This window comes from Sceloporus occidentalis, unplaced genomic scaffold (assembly GCF_023333645.1).
Source record: "Sceloporus occidentalis isolate IW3139 unplaced genomic scaffold, rSceOcc1.0.p SCAF_3, whole genome shotgun sequence".
Taxonomy (NCBI): domain Eukaryota; kingdom Metazoa; phylum Chordata; class Lepidosauria; order Squamata; family Phrynosomatidae; genus Sceloporus; species Sceloporus occidentalis.
In genome coordinates, this window is record NW_028316983.1 from 26110165 (window position 1) to 26123786 (window position 13622).

The 13622-nt window shown below is 39.2% G+C and overlaps 1 protein-coding gene across 2 annotated transcripts in view; it reads right to left on the bottom strand.

Moving 5' to 3' along the window:
• LOC149315666 (sodium/hydrogen exchanger 8) overlaps window positions 1-13622 on the bottom strand; it is an 84987-nt gene that overhangs the window by 34692 nt on the left and 36673 nt on the right. For both annotated transcript variants that reach the window (XM_089513848.1, XM_089513847.1), the window contains exons 5-9: window positions 11495-11578; window positions 10454-10555; window positions 7944-7978; window positions 4725-4868; window positions 2088-2226 (exon numbers count right to left, since the gene is read on the bottom strand). In XM_089513848.1, coding sequence (XP_089369974.1) covers window positions 2088-2226; window positions 4725-4868; window positions 7944-7978; window positions 10454-10555; window positions 11495-11578 — 504 coding nt within the window. The remainder of the gene's footprint in view (window positions 1-2087; window positions 2227-4724; window positions 4869-7943; window positions 7979-10453; window positions 10556-11494; window positions 11579-13622) is intronic.

Genomic DNA, 13622 nt, shown 5'->3' on the forward strand with positions numbered 1-13622 from the left:
CCCCCAATTCTGTCATCTTAGTCATTGATAAAGATGTTGAATAACACTGACCCCAGGACATAGCCCTGTGGGACCCCACTGGTCACTTCTCTCGAGGATGAAAAGGAGCCATTGTTGAGCACCCTTTGGGTTCGGCCAGTCAACCAATGTAACAGTTACCTTGTCTAGCCCACATTTTATCAGCTTGTTTGCAAGAATGTCATGGGGAACCTTGTCAAAGGTCTAGAGAGAACATATCACTTAAATCTGCAAATAATCAAATCCATAAAAGTCAAAGCAGAAAATGTGGAGGGCTGACTGTATATGCAAAACAAATTGTCTGCTTTGCTCACATTTGCTCTAGGTCAATCTTCTTGAGCCTGGTAATCTCCAGGTATTTTGGAATAATTTTTCTTCATCTCTGATTATTAGCCAAGCTGGGTGGGACTCATGCAGGTTGTAGTTTAAAATGTCTCTAAGGAGCCTAGCTGAGGAAGGCTGCTCTAGATTTCCTCCATTAAACATATATTTCATCAGATGGGACTCAAATGAGTCTCAATTCAATATTATTTTGGGGAAAAGGTGGAATATAAATCCAATACATAAATAATATTTTCCCCAAAACAATAAAAGCAGAAAAAATTGAAGTGGCTTAGCTTTTATTCTCATGTTACAATATAAGTAGCTAAGCTTCATCTGTACGTAGTGTTATTAATGTAACGACTCTGAACTTCTATAATGTATGGGTACTTACAATTAGAAGATTTAGACTAAAAATTATTATAATCATGGAATCTTCTAGAAAGGTAGTTTAAGATTCATAAGTTGGAAACCTTTAGGTAAAGAAAAGGCAGAGAAAATAGAGAAAAATACCACGTCCTGTGTTCTCTCTATGTGTCAGGGATTCCCTTCTTTTCTGGGGAAGGTCTGGCCTTTTTCTTTGGGTATAAACATCCCCTGCTTATTCAAAAGGCTAGGGACCAGAGCACGATACAGCAATATTCATAATGGCACATAATAGTTCTGCATTTTAATGATTTCCACTTTTTACATTGCTCTGGTCCCTAATCTGTTGAATAATATGAAGACACCTGTAATGCAATCTGTCCTGCAGCAGTATTTAACAAAAAAGCTCTCTTCAGTTATCTGCTGTATTTTTGATTGGCTACATTCAAAGACTGGTTACATTGGGGTCCTCTGTTTTAAATCAAACAATTGTTCCATTGTACAGGAGTGGAATACCCCTTTTAAAATGTTTTAAATTCCCATTTGGCATTGAGGAAGAACATCAGAGGCTCTGTGGGGACTGCAAAAACTGCTGTGGAGCTTAAATGTGGCCCATGGACCACATTTTCCCCACCCCTGCTGTAAAATGACATAACCAAGCTGTAGGTTTGCCACTCCCAATCTAGGTTTGCCACTCCCTTTGCATTGCCAGAGAAATCCACAACATGGCAGTGTAATACATTAGATTTTGGTTTATTAATGTTATAGGGTGGGCAAACGTGTAAAGAGAACCACTGTAACTCCAACTGCAATCCCAGTGGATGAGCCTTTCAGATTTTTAACACCAGCTTCAGCTAGTGCGGAAAGTCAGGGACATTCAGTTTGATATAAATCTATACTGAATGAGAATCAGTCTCAACCATTGGGTATATTTTTGGTATGGGTGTTGTTTCTAGCATTCAGTATTAAACCCCCAAGGTTAAAAAATCTAATTTGTTTACTGAATGCTTTTTACATATGAGAACTGGAGCATATGCTAACAAAGGACCCATTACTGAAAATGGAATTAATGTATTAGAACTACAGCAAACAATTAGCATAATTTATAATCCTCCATTAGCATGTAAGATGAGCTATTACACAGTAACCTAAGCATTAATGAGAGTAATGTATGAAAGCAACAGTTTTATGTAAGTCTCAAATTGCTGCCCACAAGCACTGCTGTTATTAAAAGAGAAGAGAGGGAATAGAATGCTCAAACCAAAAAGCCTTCTGTTTTAAAAAGATCATCTCCCTAATAAACACAACTGAGAGTCATTATTAAAATGGAACAGGGCATTTGTTTATGCATGTGCATTACTTTCCCTAAAACCAAAGGATATTAATGCAGAAATAAGGCCAGTCAGAGTCCCTAGTGCAGCAGAACCAAAAAACATCTTCAGAAAGTAGCCCAGAGCCTGGAGAAAGGTTTGCCATCCACTTACATCTGATGTATGTTCTCTTGTTAAACCTTCTGCTGTGCTGGGAACAATTTTTTTTTAAAAAAAGACAACGAGTGAAGTTACACATTTGAATCATAAGACTTGCAAGCACCACATTTTAAAAAAAGAAACCATCTCACGAGCCTACATTTCTTTGTTGAAACTGCTCTTAAAATGCTTTTACTGTGATATAACAAGTGGAATGTCAAAAGACATTAAATCAAGCGCTGAGTGCAATTTCCCCACAGGGAAACACAGCTCTGCTAAAAATCTGGAAATCAAGCCTTGTTTTTGTGAGGGTCTTAGCTATGGGACAAAAGAAGCCACAATGATGCCTGCTGCAGCAAAAGAAATGAAATCCTTCTAACAGCAAAAAGGAGACACCAATTTTAATGATAAATGATGGAGAGGGGAAGGTTGAAAGAGATGCAAGTTTGAACTAGCTTCTGCTCCTCAAGAGTCAAAAATATATTACCATAAGAACAAGGTGATACTTGTCAAGGCATGTGAGAATGTGGGAGGGAGGGAAATAGCTTTTCTTGTGTAAGCAGGTGGGAAAGCAGATGGGTAGATCAGGACACTGGGTAAATATGAACCAAAAGGGTGGGGTCTCTGGAAACATAAAGCAAAAAATATTGGCTCCTATTGATAAGGATACTTCAGGGTATTTACACAGGGCTGCTACTTCTTCAATATCTAATTTCTGTAGGATCTAGGTCATACATCCAATATATTAGTGAAAGGGTGACAATTCCCCTTTTGCAGAGGAAAATAATCACAACAGTAAAAACACTCATTTGTGTAAATATATGCAGCCTGGGGGAAGGGGGGTTCATTTTCTTCTACCATTGCAGTGTCAGGCTATTGCCAAGCAAAAATGTTCTGGTTGATGAAGGACCTCTTGGGACTGAGCTGAGGGGTGAGATTTAGCTTTGGTCACTTGCTTTGATGTATTTGGTAAGCATTTTCAAGATTTTTTTTAAATTAAGACTTCATGCCACCTTCCTATTTTCCCACCTGCTTACACAAGAAAAGCTATTTATAAAAAAATAAAATATAAAACTTTTATTTATATACCGCCTTTCCTTCCGATCAAAGCGGTTTACATCATTAAAACTCTATGATCCAAGTCATAGTACAATATATCAAGCAATCCATACAATTACAAAATACAATCAAAATTTTTAAAAACATATATAACAACAGTCGGGCATTGGATAAAAAACTTCATCCGTTATTTCCCTCCCTGGCAGTATTTGAGGATGCATCCAAATTACCATCTAGCAAGGCTTCTTGGAATCAGTTTCAGTTGGTGTGGCCTGATTACATGGACAAGACACTTGTATCAGTACTCTCCTCTACATATAAGCTTGAACTTTGTTTATCGTGGCTTCTCCAAAAGAAAACTGAATGTCAGTGTGTTGAGGCAAATGCCTTATGTTGGGAGAAACTGTTACTTGGGGAGGCATGCTGCATCCTCTCCTGAAGAGGACCTCCAGAGGCATGTAAGAATTACCATAGAATCACAAAATCATAGAATTGGAAGAGACCACAAGGGCCATCCAGTCCACCCCCTGCTATGCAATCAAAACATCCCTGACAGATGGTCAAAGAAAGAGACTTCACCACTCTCTGGAGAAATGTGTTCCACTGATGAACAGCTCTTATTGTCAGGAAATTCCTCCTAATTTAACCATACTGCCACCTCTTTGCTAACATCCCTTCTGGACAATGTGCTCAAGAGTGTTATAGATGGGCAGTTTTAGCTGCTCTTAGAAGAAACAATTTATCTGGATTCATTTCAGTCAAGTTTCAGGCCAAGTTGTGGAACCAAAAATACCATGGATGCCTTGATGGCTAACTGTTCTCGGGCAGATATGAGACAATGACACCCAATCAATCTTCCTGAATCTCTTGGAGGCTTTTGATACTATAAACCATTGTATCCTATTGAATCAGTTCAATGAGATGGAATTATGAGGCACTGTGTTATGAAAGTTCTATTCCTACCTGCATAGCTGGTTACATGGAGTGGCACTGGGCAACTTCTGTTCAGCCCCATGGTTGTTAGGCCATAGACTACTTACATGATTCCATTCTATCCCCAGGTTGTTAAATATCCAAATGATGCTACTGAGTAAGGTCACCAGAAACTTTGATGCTATCAATATGTTGAAAGCACCCACTTCTATTTCTCTTTGCCATCAAGGGTAAGAGGGATGTTGTTCAGGGGCTGAACTGGATGCTGTAATGTTGGCTAATGGTCAATAACTGAATCTGAATCTGAGCCAGATGGGGGATTTGAGGACTGAGAATGAAGATCTGAGAATCTGGTAAGGGACTGCCCTGAATGTGATTGTACTTCAGTGAAGGGGTAGGTGCATAGCCTGAGACATATAGCTGCAAAATACATGCATTTCCCACATCCACACTCTAATTAAGGTTTCTAAAAATGTAAGGCAAGAAGAAACTTTTAGGAGGATCTTTGACTAAAACTGGTAAAAAAGGCCACAGACTTGCCAATCTGAATGCACTTACTTTGTTAGCACAATTGAGACTGCATCATTGAGAATACTTTCCCCAAAGACCAACATGTTAAGTACAGGATCTACATTAAGAGCATTGAAGATAGCAATAGTAGCTACTGGATCAACAGCAGATATCAAGGAACCAAAGGCAAAACTGTAAGAAAATAAAAAGAAAGTGTTGACCTAAGCATGGAAATAATTACACATATTATTACATCCGCTCACTGCTTCGACCATATCTCTCCTTTACTGTCATCCCTTCACTGGCTCCCCCTCCCTTTCTGTATTCAGTATAAGCTTCTGTTGTTGACTTTTAAAGCCCTGCATGGACTGGCCCCTCCTTATTTATCAGACCTTCTTTCTCCTCACCTTCCCACTGTGCCCTCCGTTCTGGTAGTCGTCTGCTGTCTCAGCCTAGGATTTTCACTGCCCTGTCTCGGCTTCGTCCCTCTTCACTTGTTGCCCCTCATGCCTGGAACCTCCTTCCCCCAAGATCACGGTTCCTCACTTCTTTGACCAGTTTCATAACTGAGTTGAAGACCATCCTGTTCAGGGAAGTGTTCCCAGGCATTGCGTGATTGTTATTTGATGTTTTTAATTTGTTGCCTGCCTTATTTTATTGAACCCTTTCCTATATTATTATGTATTATTTTCTATGTATGATGCTATTATTTCGTAGAATGTACGCCATTATTTTTATCTATTTTACTAATTGTATGTACTGCACTGTGTAAATCTACAGCACTATATAAATAATATTTGTTGCTGTATATGTGGTAACATTCTGACATGCATTAAAAAATCAGTTTTGACTTTTCAGTCAAGAACAAAATGCTACCAAGACACACTTAAGCACCATTCTCATTCTTCTCCCCCCTGTTTTTGGCATGCTTGTTTCTAAATAACGTTCTAGTTACAGTGTGCCCGCGCCATACGTCATACACACTATACGCAGCTTCAGGCTTATGCTGAAGCTGCGTGACAATTTAAAAAATGGTATGTGCACCCGTGGTGCATGTGATGCCCTGTGCTACAAGCATATGTGGATTTGCTCTCATGCAGAGAGATCCGGAACGGATCCCCCACATAAGGGCCCATTGTATATTAGAAATAAAATGTTGCTGTTAACTGCCCTCAAGCTGATCTCGACCCATGGCTGCCCTGTGGATGAGACATCTCCACTACTGTCCTCAGTTCTTGGAGACTTATGCCCACAGCCTCCTTGATGGAGTACATCCACCTAGCATGTGGTCTTCCTCTCTTTCTCTTTCCTTTCACCTTTCCTATTATGATCTTGTCTAATGAGACGTGTCTTCTCGTGGCCAAAGCATGACCATATCAGTTTAGTCATCTTGGTTTCCTCTAACTATACCCTTGCCTTCATTGCCCATTTATTTACCTCAGATCTTTTTTGTCTTCCATGTGAACAGGAATAAGGAACTTTGCCTGTGTGTTTCCTTAGTTTGTATCAGTTTGACTTGACTTGTTTCTAAAGAATTTTTTAAAAATAATTTTGATAAAGGTACTGATGTTAGAGAATGAGTACGCAGAGAGATCTTGTAGCACTTTTGAGACTAACTGAAAGAAAGAAATTGGCAGCATGAGCTTTCGTAGACTTTGGTCTACTTCCTCAAATGCATTTGGTGAATGGTTTGGGATGCAAGTAAAGCATTTATGAAAGAATGTTTCAATACAGTACAGTCGGCCCTTGGTATCTGTGAGGGATTTTTTCCAGACCTCCTCACAAATACCATAATCTGCAGATGCTCAAGCCCATATGGTCCCCAATGGTGGTGCATGCACGTGGCCACATTGCCATTAAGGACAGCCCCCATTGTCCCATGGTGGTGTGTGCATGTCACCACGCCACCACTGGGGGAATGCAACCTAATGGTGGCATGGTCACGTGCAAATAGGAGCTATCCCTAATTGTGGAATGGCCACATGTATGTGCTACCATTGAGCTTGCCGTCTGTGGATGTTTGGATCTACAGATGGAAAGCCTGCAGATACTGAGGGCCGACTGTAATGATTTGAAAAGAAGGGGCAAGAGAAGATTCAACTGATTCTGGATGAGGGACAATAGAATGGGGAATAATTTTTAAAAGTCTCCCTCAAAGTCTTTACTTAATAATCAAACTAAGATCTTACAGAGACAATTATCAATGTTAATGGTGGTCAAGATGGAAAGAAAACTGATGTATGAAAAACAAAATATTTTTAAATTTTCAAACAAGCCAGGAGACTACTAGCATATAAACTATGAAAAGAGAGAGAAAAGAAAATTATTCTAAAATCTGATGGGCAAAGTAAAAGAATTTGGGGACTTTTCATGATTTAAAATTAACAAACTAAAAATAGTGATGTTGACTAAAAATATGAAAACAATTGGTTAAAGAGCTGATGGAGAAAACTGGCTTTAAAATTGAAAAGATGATGAAATATTAAGGTATTACAATGACAATGTTAAAAATTGGAATTTTGTAATTGTGCTGGCCAAATGGCTGTAATAAAGTTGTTGTTGTTGTTGTTGTTATTATTATTAACATTGATATACAATTAAAACCTGAATTTTCCCCTCTGGAACTAATGGATGAGCAACTAGAAAACAGCTAAGAAAGAATACTTCAGTATATGACCACAGTAACAAGATGATTATGTGCTCAGAAAAGAAAGAAATTTACTGCCTACAAATCAACAATGTTTATTAAAAATGAATAGTTTTGCAGACATAAATTTTCTACTTTGATTACAGAAACATTGTTAGTAATTCATTTGAAAGACTGGAAATTCTTGATGAATTTTTGGGAAGTAATGAAGGGGACATGATGACCATTGTTTTTGAAAATTAATTTTGAGTTAAAGAACAACATGAAGTGTAACATCTAGGTTACAGAGTGAGGTAGAATTTATGAAAATTATACCTGCAACAATAATAATCTGACGTCATTCTTTTCCAAATCTAGTAGTGTATCTTGTAGGTTTGTTTCCTCTTTTCTTGAGTCTGTTGCATGTGTGTGTGTGTGTTTTTTTTTAGAAGTTTTATTTTTTTAAAAATTCTATTAAACAACCCAACTAGCCACCATCTTCACCATCTTCAAAGCCCAGTCAAGAACTAAGAACCTAAACCACAGTCAGAATAAAATATAACCAGTGTGGCCACTGCAGCCTTTTAGAGGATGTTGGGTACAAACAACAGATAATTATACATTATAAGCTAAAAGCTTACCTGTCAGTCATGTTGAGTTTATAAATCACATCAGCCTACAAATAAAGAAAACATAAGGTATTTTCAATTAACTATTATTATTTTACAGTTGCAAATCCCATTACAGAAGCAAAGGTCCTATTGCAGGGAACAATTAACATTTCCAACAAGCTGGAGATATGCTGGATTGCAAGGAAACATCTTCCTTGAATTGCAAATGGGCACTAAATTTCCTTGACTTTGAAAATCTACCAGTGACTGAATGGCCAAAGGGGGAGGTGCCACCCTTCAGATAGCCCTCCCTATCATCTGAACCAAGACGAGAAACAGAAAATGCAGGCCTATGACTAACATCTTCAATTTTTTTCTCCTGTTTGCCTAATGACAAAGCCAGTGTGATTCAAAAGCTTGGAACATGTAATTGTACATTTTGGTTGACCGAATAAAGGTATCAATGTTTGGATGTTATACAGTTTCCAGCTGAGCTTACATATCCTAACTAATGTAGTACATTGTCACCAAAGTATCAAAAGAGGCTTTCATGAAAATTGAAGACATGTGTTAGGATGAAAGGGTACCAAAAAGCCTTCCTAATCCTACAGCCATTTATTTACAGTTCAATGAAATACAAAATAAACAGATCAGCCTGCTATACAAATTTCATTTTTTACATCAAGAGAGAGAAACATTTGGACATCCAGTAGTTTGGGTATACAACTTCTACCATTGGTCATGCTGGCTAGGCCAAAACCTTTGGAGTGTCAGAAGTTAGCCAATCCCATTTTACAGGACCAGATATGGTATCAGAGAAGAGGTGGGCAAACTCTGAAGGTTTGTGGCCAGCTTTCATTTCCCAAGAACCACTTGAGAGCACACCATCCCCCTTCACAAAAATATCCCAGAGGTGGCTGGGAAATCCACTTCCACTTTGAAGGGAGAAAAAAGCTGGGGAGGGGGGAGGCATGGTGGATGCCAAAAATCTTTGAGGGAGAGAATTTGGGGGGGGGGGGGGCTGAGAGGGGGCCAGTTTACCTCCCAGCCCCACCAGCAAGGAGTAACACTACTGTATTAGAGATTAAAATAGATATTCAAACACATCACACAAATGTATTACAATATTTAAATCAGTGCTATATTCAAGACTTCCTTACAGAAAACAGATCAAAATGCAACATGACACAAACTCTGGAGGAAAGTAACACTATTAGAAATCAACAATGGATCAGGTATAGGCAAGTGGAGAATAAGTTCACTTGTAACACTGTACTGAATAGGGAGCAAAGGCCTGGTGCTCTCTTGAATTTAAGACAGGGGTAGGCAATCTTTTTGAGCCGGGGGCCGGGTTGCTGTCCCTCAGACAACTGGGGGGCCGAAGCCAAAAAATAAATAATTAAATATTTTTTTAAAAAAAAAATTAAATATATAAATAAACCAGGATAAATGTAGGACAAAATTTTCAAATGGAAGACACTTTTTTTTTAAAAAATGGAGGACACGCGAAAAAATTTGCTGTTAATATAAATGCATGTTTCTGAGGCTTCTATAGACAATTGCCCCCCAAAGGCACCGGAGGCAATCGGCGGCAGGACCGGGCTGGGGCCGGTCCCAAGGCCTCGCCGGGCCACATCCGGCCCGTGGGCCGCAGGTTGCCTACCCCTGATTTAAGACATGATTGTTAAATGTTATACATTGATCTGACACATTCGGAGCCAAATAAGACAAGATACAAGAGTTCATGGGTTGAATTGGCAGGCAAAGGAAAAGCAGATGGGTGGAAGCAGAGGGAGAGGGAATTTGATCAGAGTCACAATGCTAGGGAAAAGGAGATTAGGCCTTTTGCCCTGCACTATTTTCCACAACTAAACCTCTCCTCTTTTAAAATCATTTAAAGAGGAACACAATTATTGACTGACTGACTGACTGACTGACTGACTGACTGACTGACTGACTGCACATTTTGATTTCACAATAATTAGAGTTCTCTGGCCAAAGTGGAACATGCCTTGGTTACAACATGTTTGAATATCTGTAATGTGCTCTACATGGGGCTGCATTAAAAATGTGTATAGTTGATATCCAACATCACACAAGCAGATTTCTACTTCCCACCAAGACTTCCCCTTCTTCTCCCACTCCTAAATTTTCTCATAAGAATGGTTTCGCAACCCTGTGAGCCCTTTTGGTAATATCTATGGGATGCACAGGGACCTTCAATAGGGAAACTGTTCTATTACTGGTGTCCATTTCTTCTTTGGACAGACAGTTGGATACAGCCCTCATCCAAAAATGCATGTTGATGACATTTAAAAAAATCACAAACAGAATGCAGACATAGGACAAAACAAATCTAAACTGGACAATGGGAAACCGGGAGAAACCAAACTGATAGATTCATCTCTTTCTCTTGGTTCAGATTTTTCAAAATCACAAATGCTTACATCTTCAATCACTCCTTCCCACAATCCTACTAAACCACACATCAGACCAATACAATATGCCATGCCAAACCCTGAAAATGCAGGCGCTCTCACCTGACCCAGAAAATAGATTCCTCCTCCAACAATGAAAGCTGAAATTGCTGTTCCAATCACAGAAAACAGGGTGATGGAGCCTATGTTCTGAAAGAAATTCCCCTATTAAGGAGAGCAGGAAAAAACAAGTAAAATGTGTTAAGATTTAATATGAGTCCAACATTACCTAGTATCTCAGCCACAAAATGAACGTTCAGTGGCTAGACTTGGCATCTGAACAAATGAAGTAATAATAAAATACAATTAATTTGAGAAATCCATAATTGAACATTTGTCTGCCATTGAGTAATTGCTGGTAAGCCATGCCTATTGAGGATCAACAGACAAGGCTTTCAGATCTCAGGGCACTGACTTGCAGACCTGGTGAGGCTCATCCTCTCTCTCTGTTGGCAGTTAATCACAGTGCAGACATTTTTCATTCTACTAATGAGAGCAAAAATAGATCTTGATGCCTTTCTCACCTTTTGGGTTTTATTTATTCCACTCTAACAAGAGATCTCTGGGCAGGAAAAGGATTTGTTTCAATGAAGGCAAAATAGATTGGAGGGGAAATATATGTCATTTTCCACCCCTGTCCAAGAAGTAATCTCTTTGCTTCCTTTCCTCAGATTAATACTGATCAGCAGTGGCATCACTAGGGAAGTGCAGCAAGTGAGGACCGCACCGGATGACACCCTGAAAGAGGGGTGACCTGGCAGAATGCATCCCCACCTCCCTGCGATGTGCAATTGTATTCACGAGTAGAGTGGTGCATGGCAGTGAGAGAGAGGCCCCAGCGCACCCACCTCACTGTTGCACACCATACTACTCATGAATAGAGTGGCGTGCAGTAACAAAGAAGACTACCCAGTGCATCCCCCACCTGCCTTCTGCAGAGCGGCATGCGGCAGCAAGGTGGGGGGCATGCCCTTTTGGCCCTGCCCTCAGATGCCCCACCCCCTCTAGTACCACCGTTTCTGTTAAAGTAAAGTCCGGGAACATATCTACTTTATCAACTGCAGTATATCAGTATAGCTATAAAGGTTTTTTGCAACATCTCACCTTGTGTAATGAGTAACCAGATTCAAATATAATTGGTGGAAGTAAAAGAAGAAAAAACATATTGGGACGAAACATTTCTTCTTCCTGTAATATACAGCAAACAAAAGGAGGAGGAAGAGATTATGAAGTGTATGATAAAGGGAATCCACAACCAAAACAAATAAACAAGTCTAAATCCATCCTCTTTGAAGTGTCTACCACTTCAAAGGAGGGAGGATTTTAAGAAGCAAAACTGCTGGCAAATGAATTTTGTATTCATCTGCCTCATTTCTCACCACATACAAAGAGGATTTGAGGATTGCAGACATCACTGGGATTACTCTTTAAATTGCTTTTCACCGTGGCTAAAAAAGAAAGCACTATTTGAATTGCTGTGTCCAAGTAAACAGTATGAGAAACATACTGTGCCAACAACACAGTTCACAAACTGAAGTACAACTGCAATGGATTTTATCCTTGACTGCCCCAGAACATGCATTTTTATGACAAAGATATGCAGCAAGTGGCTTCCACATGAACTTAAAATTCCTTTGAGGCCACAACAGGTGAAGGACATGACAGGCAAACTTCAAAACAGGGATGAATTTGGAAAAATCCATACTACTGATTCTTCGGGGTCTGAATCTGCTCTTCACAGAAAGCAAACAAAATTTGAAATGCTTGCTCTGACTAGTTATTCTTAACCCACTCGTTCCATCCCCAGGCTTTATAAGCAATGAAACATCAGATACAAGCTCTTTCCAAACATTCAGTTACAACACCTACATTCAGTTGCGGATACCCATAGGCTTTATTTTTCATTTATTTAGGTATTTATATCCCGCCCTTCAGCCCTAATGGCTCTCAGGGCGGCTTACAATTATTATTTTTAATCATGAACTTGTATTCAGGAATTGCAATGAACTAATTTCACTGTTTGATCTAAAACTGAAGATTTCCCTTTCCCTGACAAATAACTAAAAAGTATTAACTAAGTCCTTAAAACTGTATAATCCAAACAGGAAAATTTCACAACCGCGCTCTCTGGGGCTGCACAGAACATAGAACTCTTCAGGAAAAAGCTGCTTCCCATTTTCTGTGCCCGATTCAAGCTAGGAGAAACAGTTCCATGAAGCACACAGCTCACAACAGAAGGGAAGTGCTTCCTGTCAATTATAGGGAGTGGTAAAAGATCAATATAGGCTGAATTACCTTAAGGCCATTATCCTATGACTCTTAGCTAGTAATAAACCCCATTGTACTCAATCAGCTTTATTTCTGAGTGTACCTGTATAGGACTGTACTGTAAATGTCTGCAGAACTGTACTGTAAATGCATAGAAATCAGAAAACACTGCAATAGTACACTCTGTTTTCAAGATAAAGTATGTGTTATGGAAGTCAAGATAGTCTTGCATTCAGGATTAGTTCTGCAGTCCTAAACAAGTAAACCTGATGTAGGAATCTATCAGAGATAGTCAATGGCAAGTAATTTGGTTTATAAAATCTGGGAAACAGAATGATATTTTCTATAAAGGGTACTGCTGATTGAGGGAAGATTGAACAAGAATGCACCATTCTCCCTTTTTTGGTACACAGCTTGCTTCTATATAAAAGTAGTGAACTGAGGCACTGAGTTATGATTGTTATGTACCTACCAGTGTGTCTTCCTCAGCATTGAAGCCAAATTGTTATCTAGCTGGGAACACAGTAAGCATTTAACTTAGAGCAGTGGGTTGAAATTAGGGCAAATTAGTGTTTAATAAAGAATTAATCATAGCTATGTTTTAAATAAATGTTTCTAACATTTTGACCCTGTAAATAGCATTGGACCACCTCTGTTTTTCTCACATGCTGGGCCTGAACAGACAGGCCAAAATAAAGCTTCTTTGGGTCACTTTGAAGATATGCTATTTAAATGACACACACATCTTAAGAGACCAGAAGCTGCGCCAAAGCTATGCTCCAGTCCTTAGGATTGGAGCAAGGCTTTGGTGAGGCTTCCAGCCTCTTAGAACTCATGCATCATTTAAACAGCGTTATCTCCAAAGTGACTTGAAGCAGTTTTATTTTGGCCTATCTGTTCAAGCCCACTGCAACAAATAAAGAAGCTCATTTTCATTTAAAAATATCCAATAATAGTCTAATGA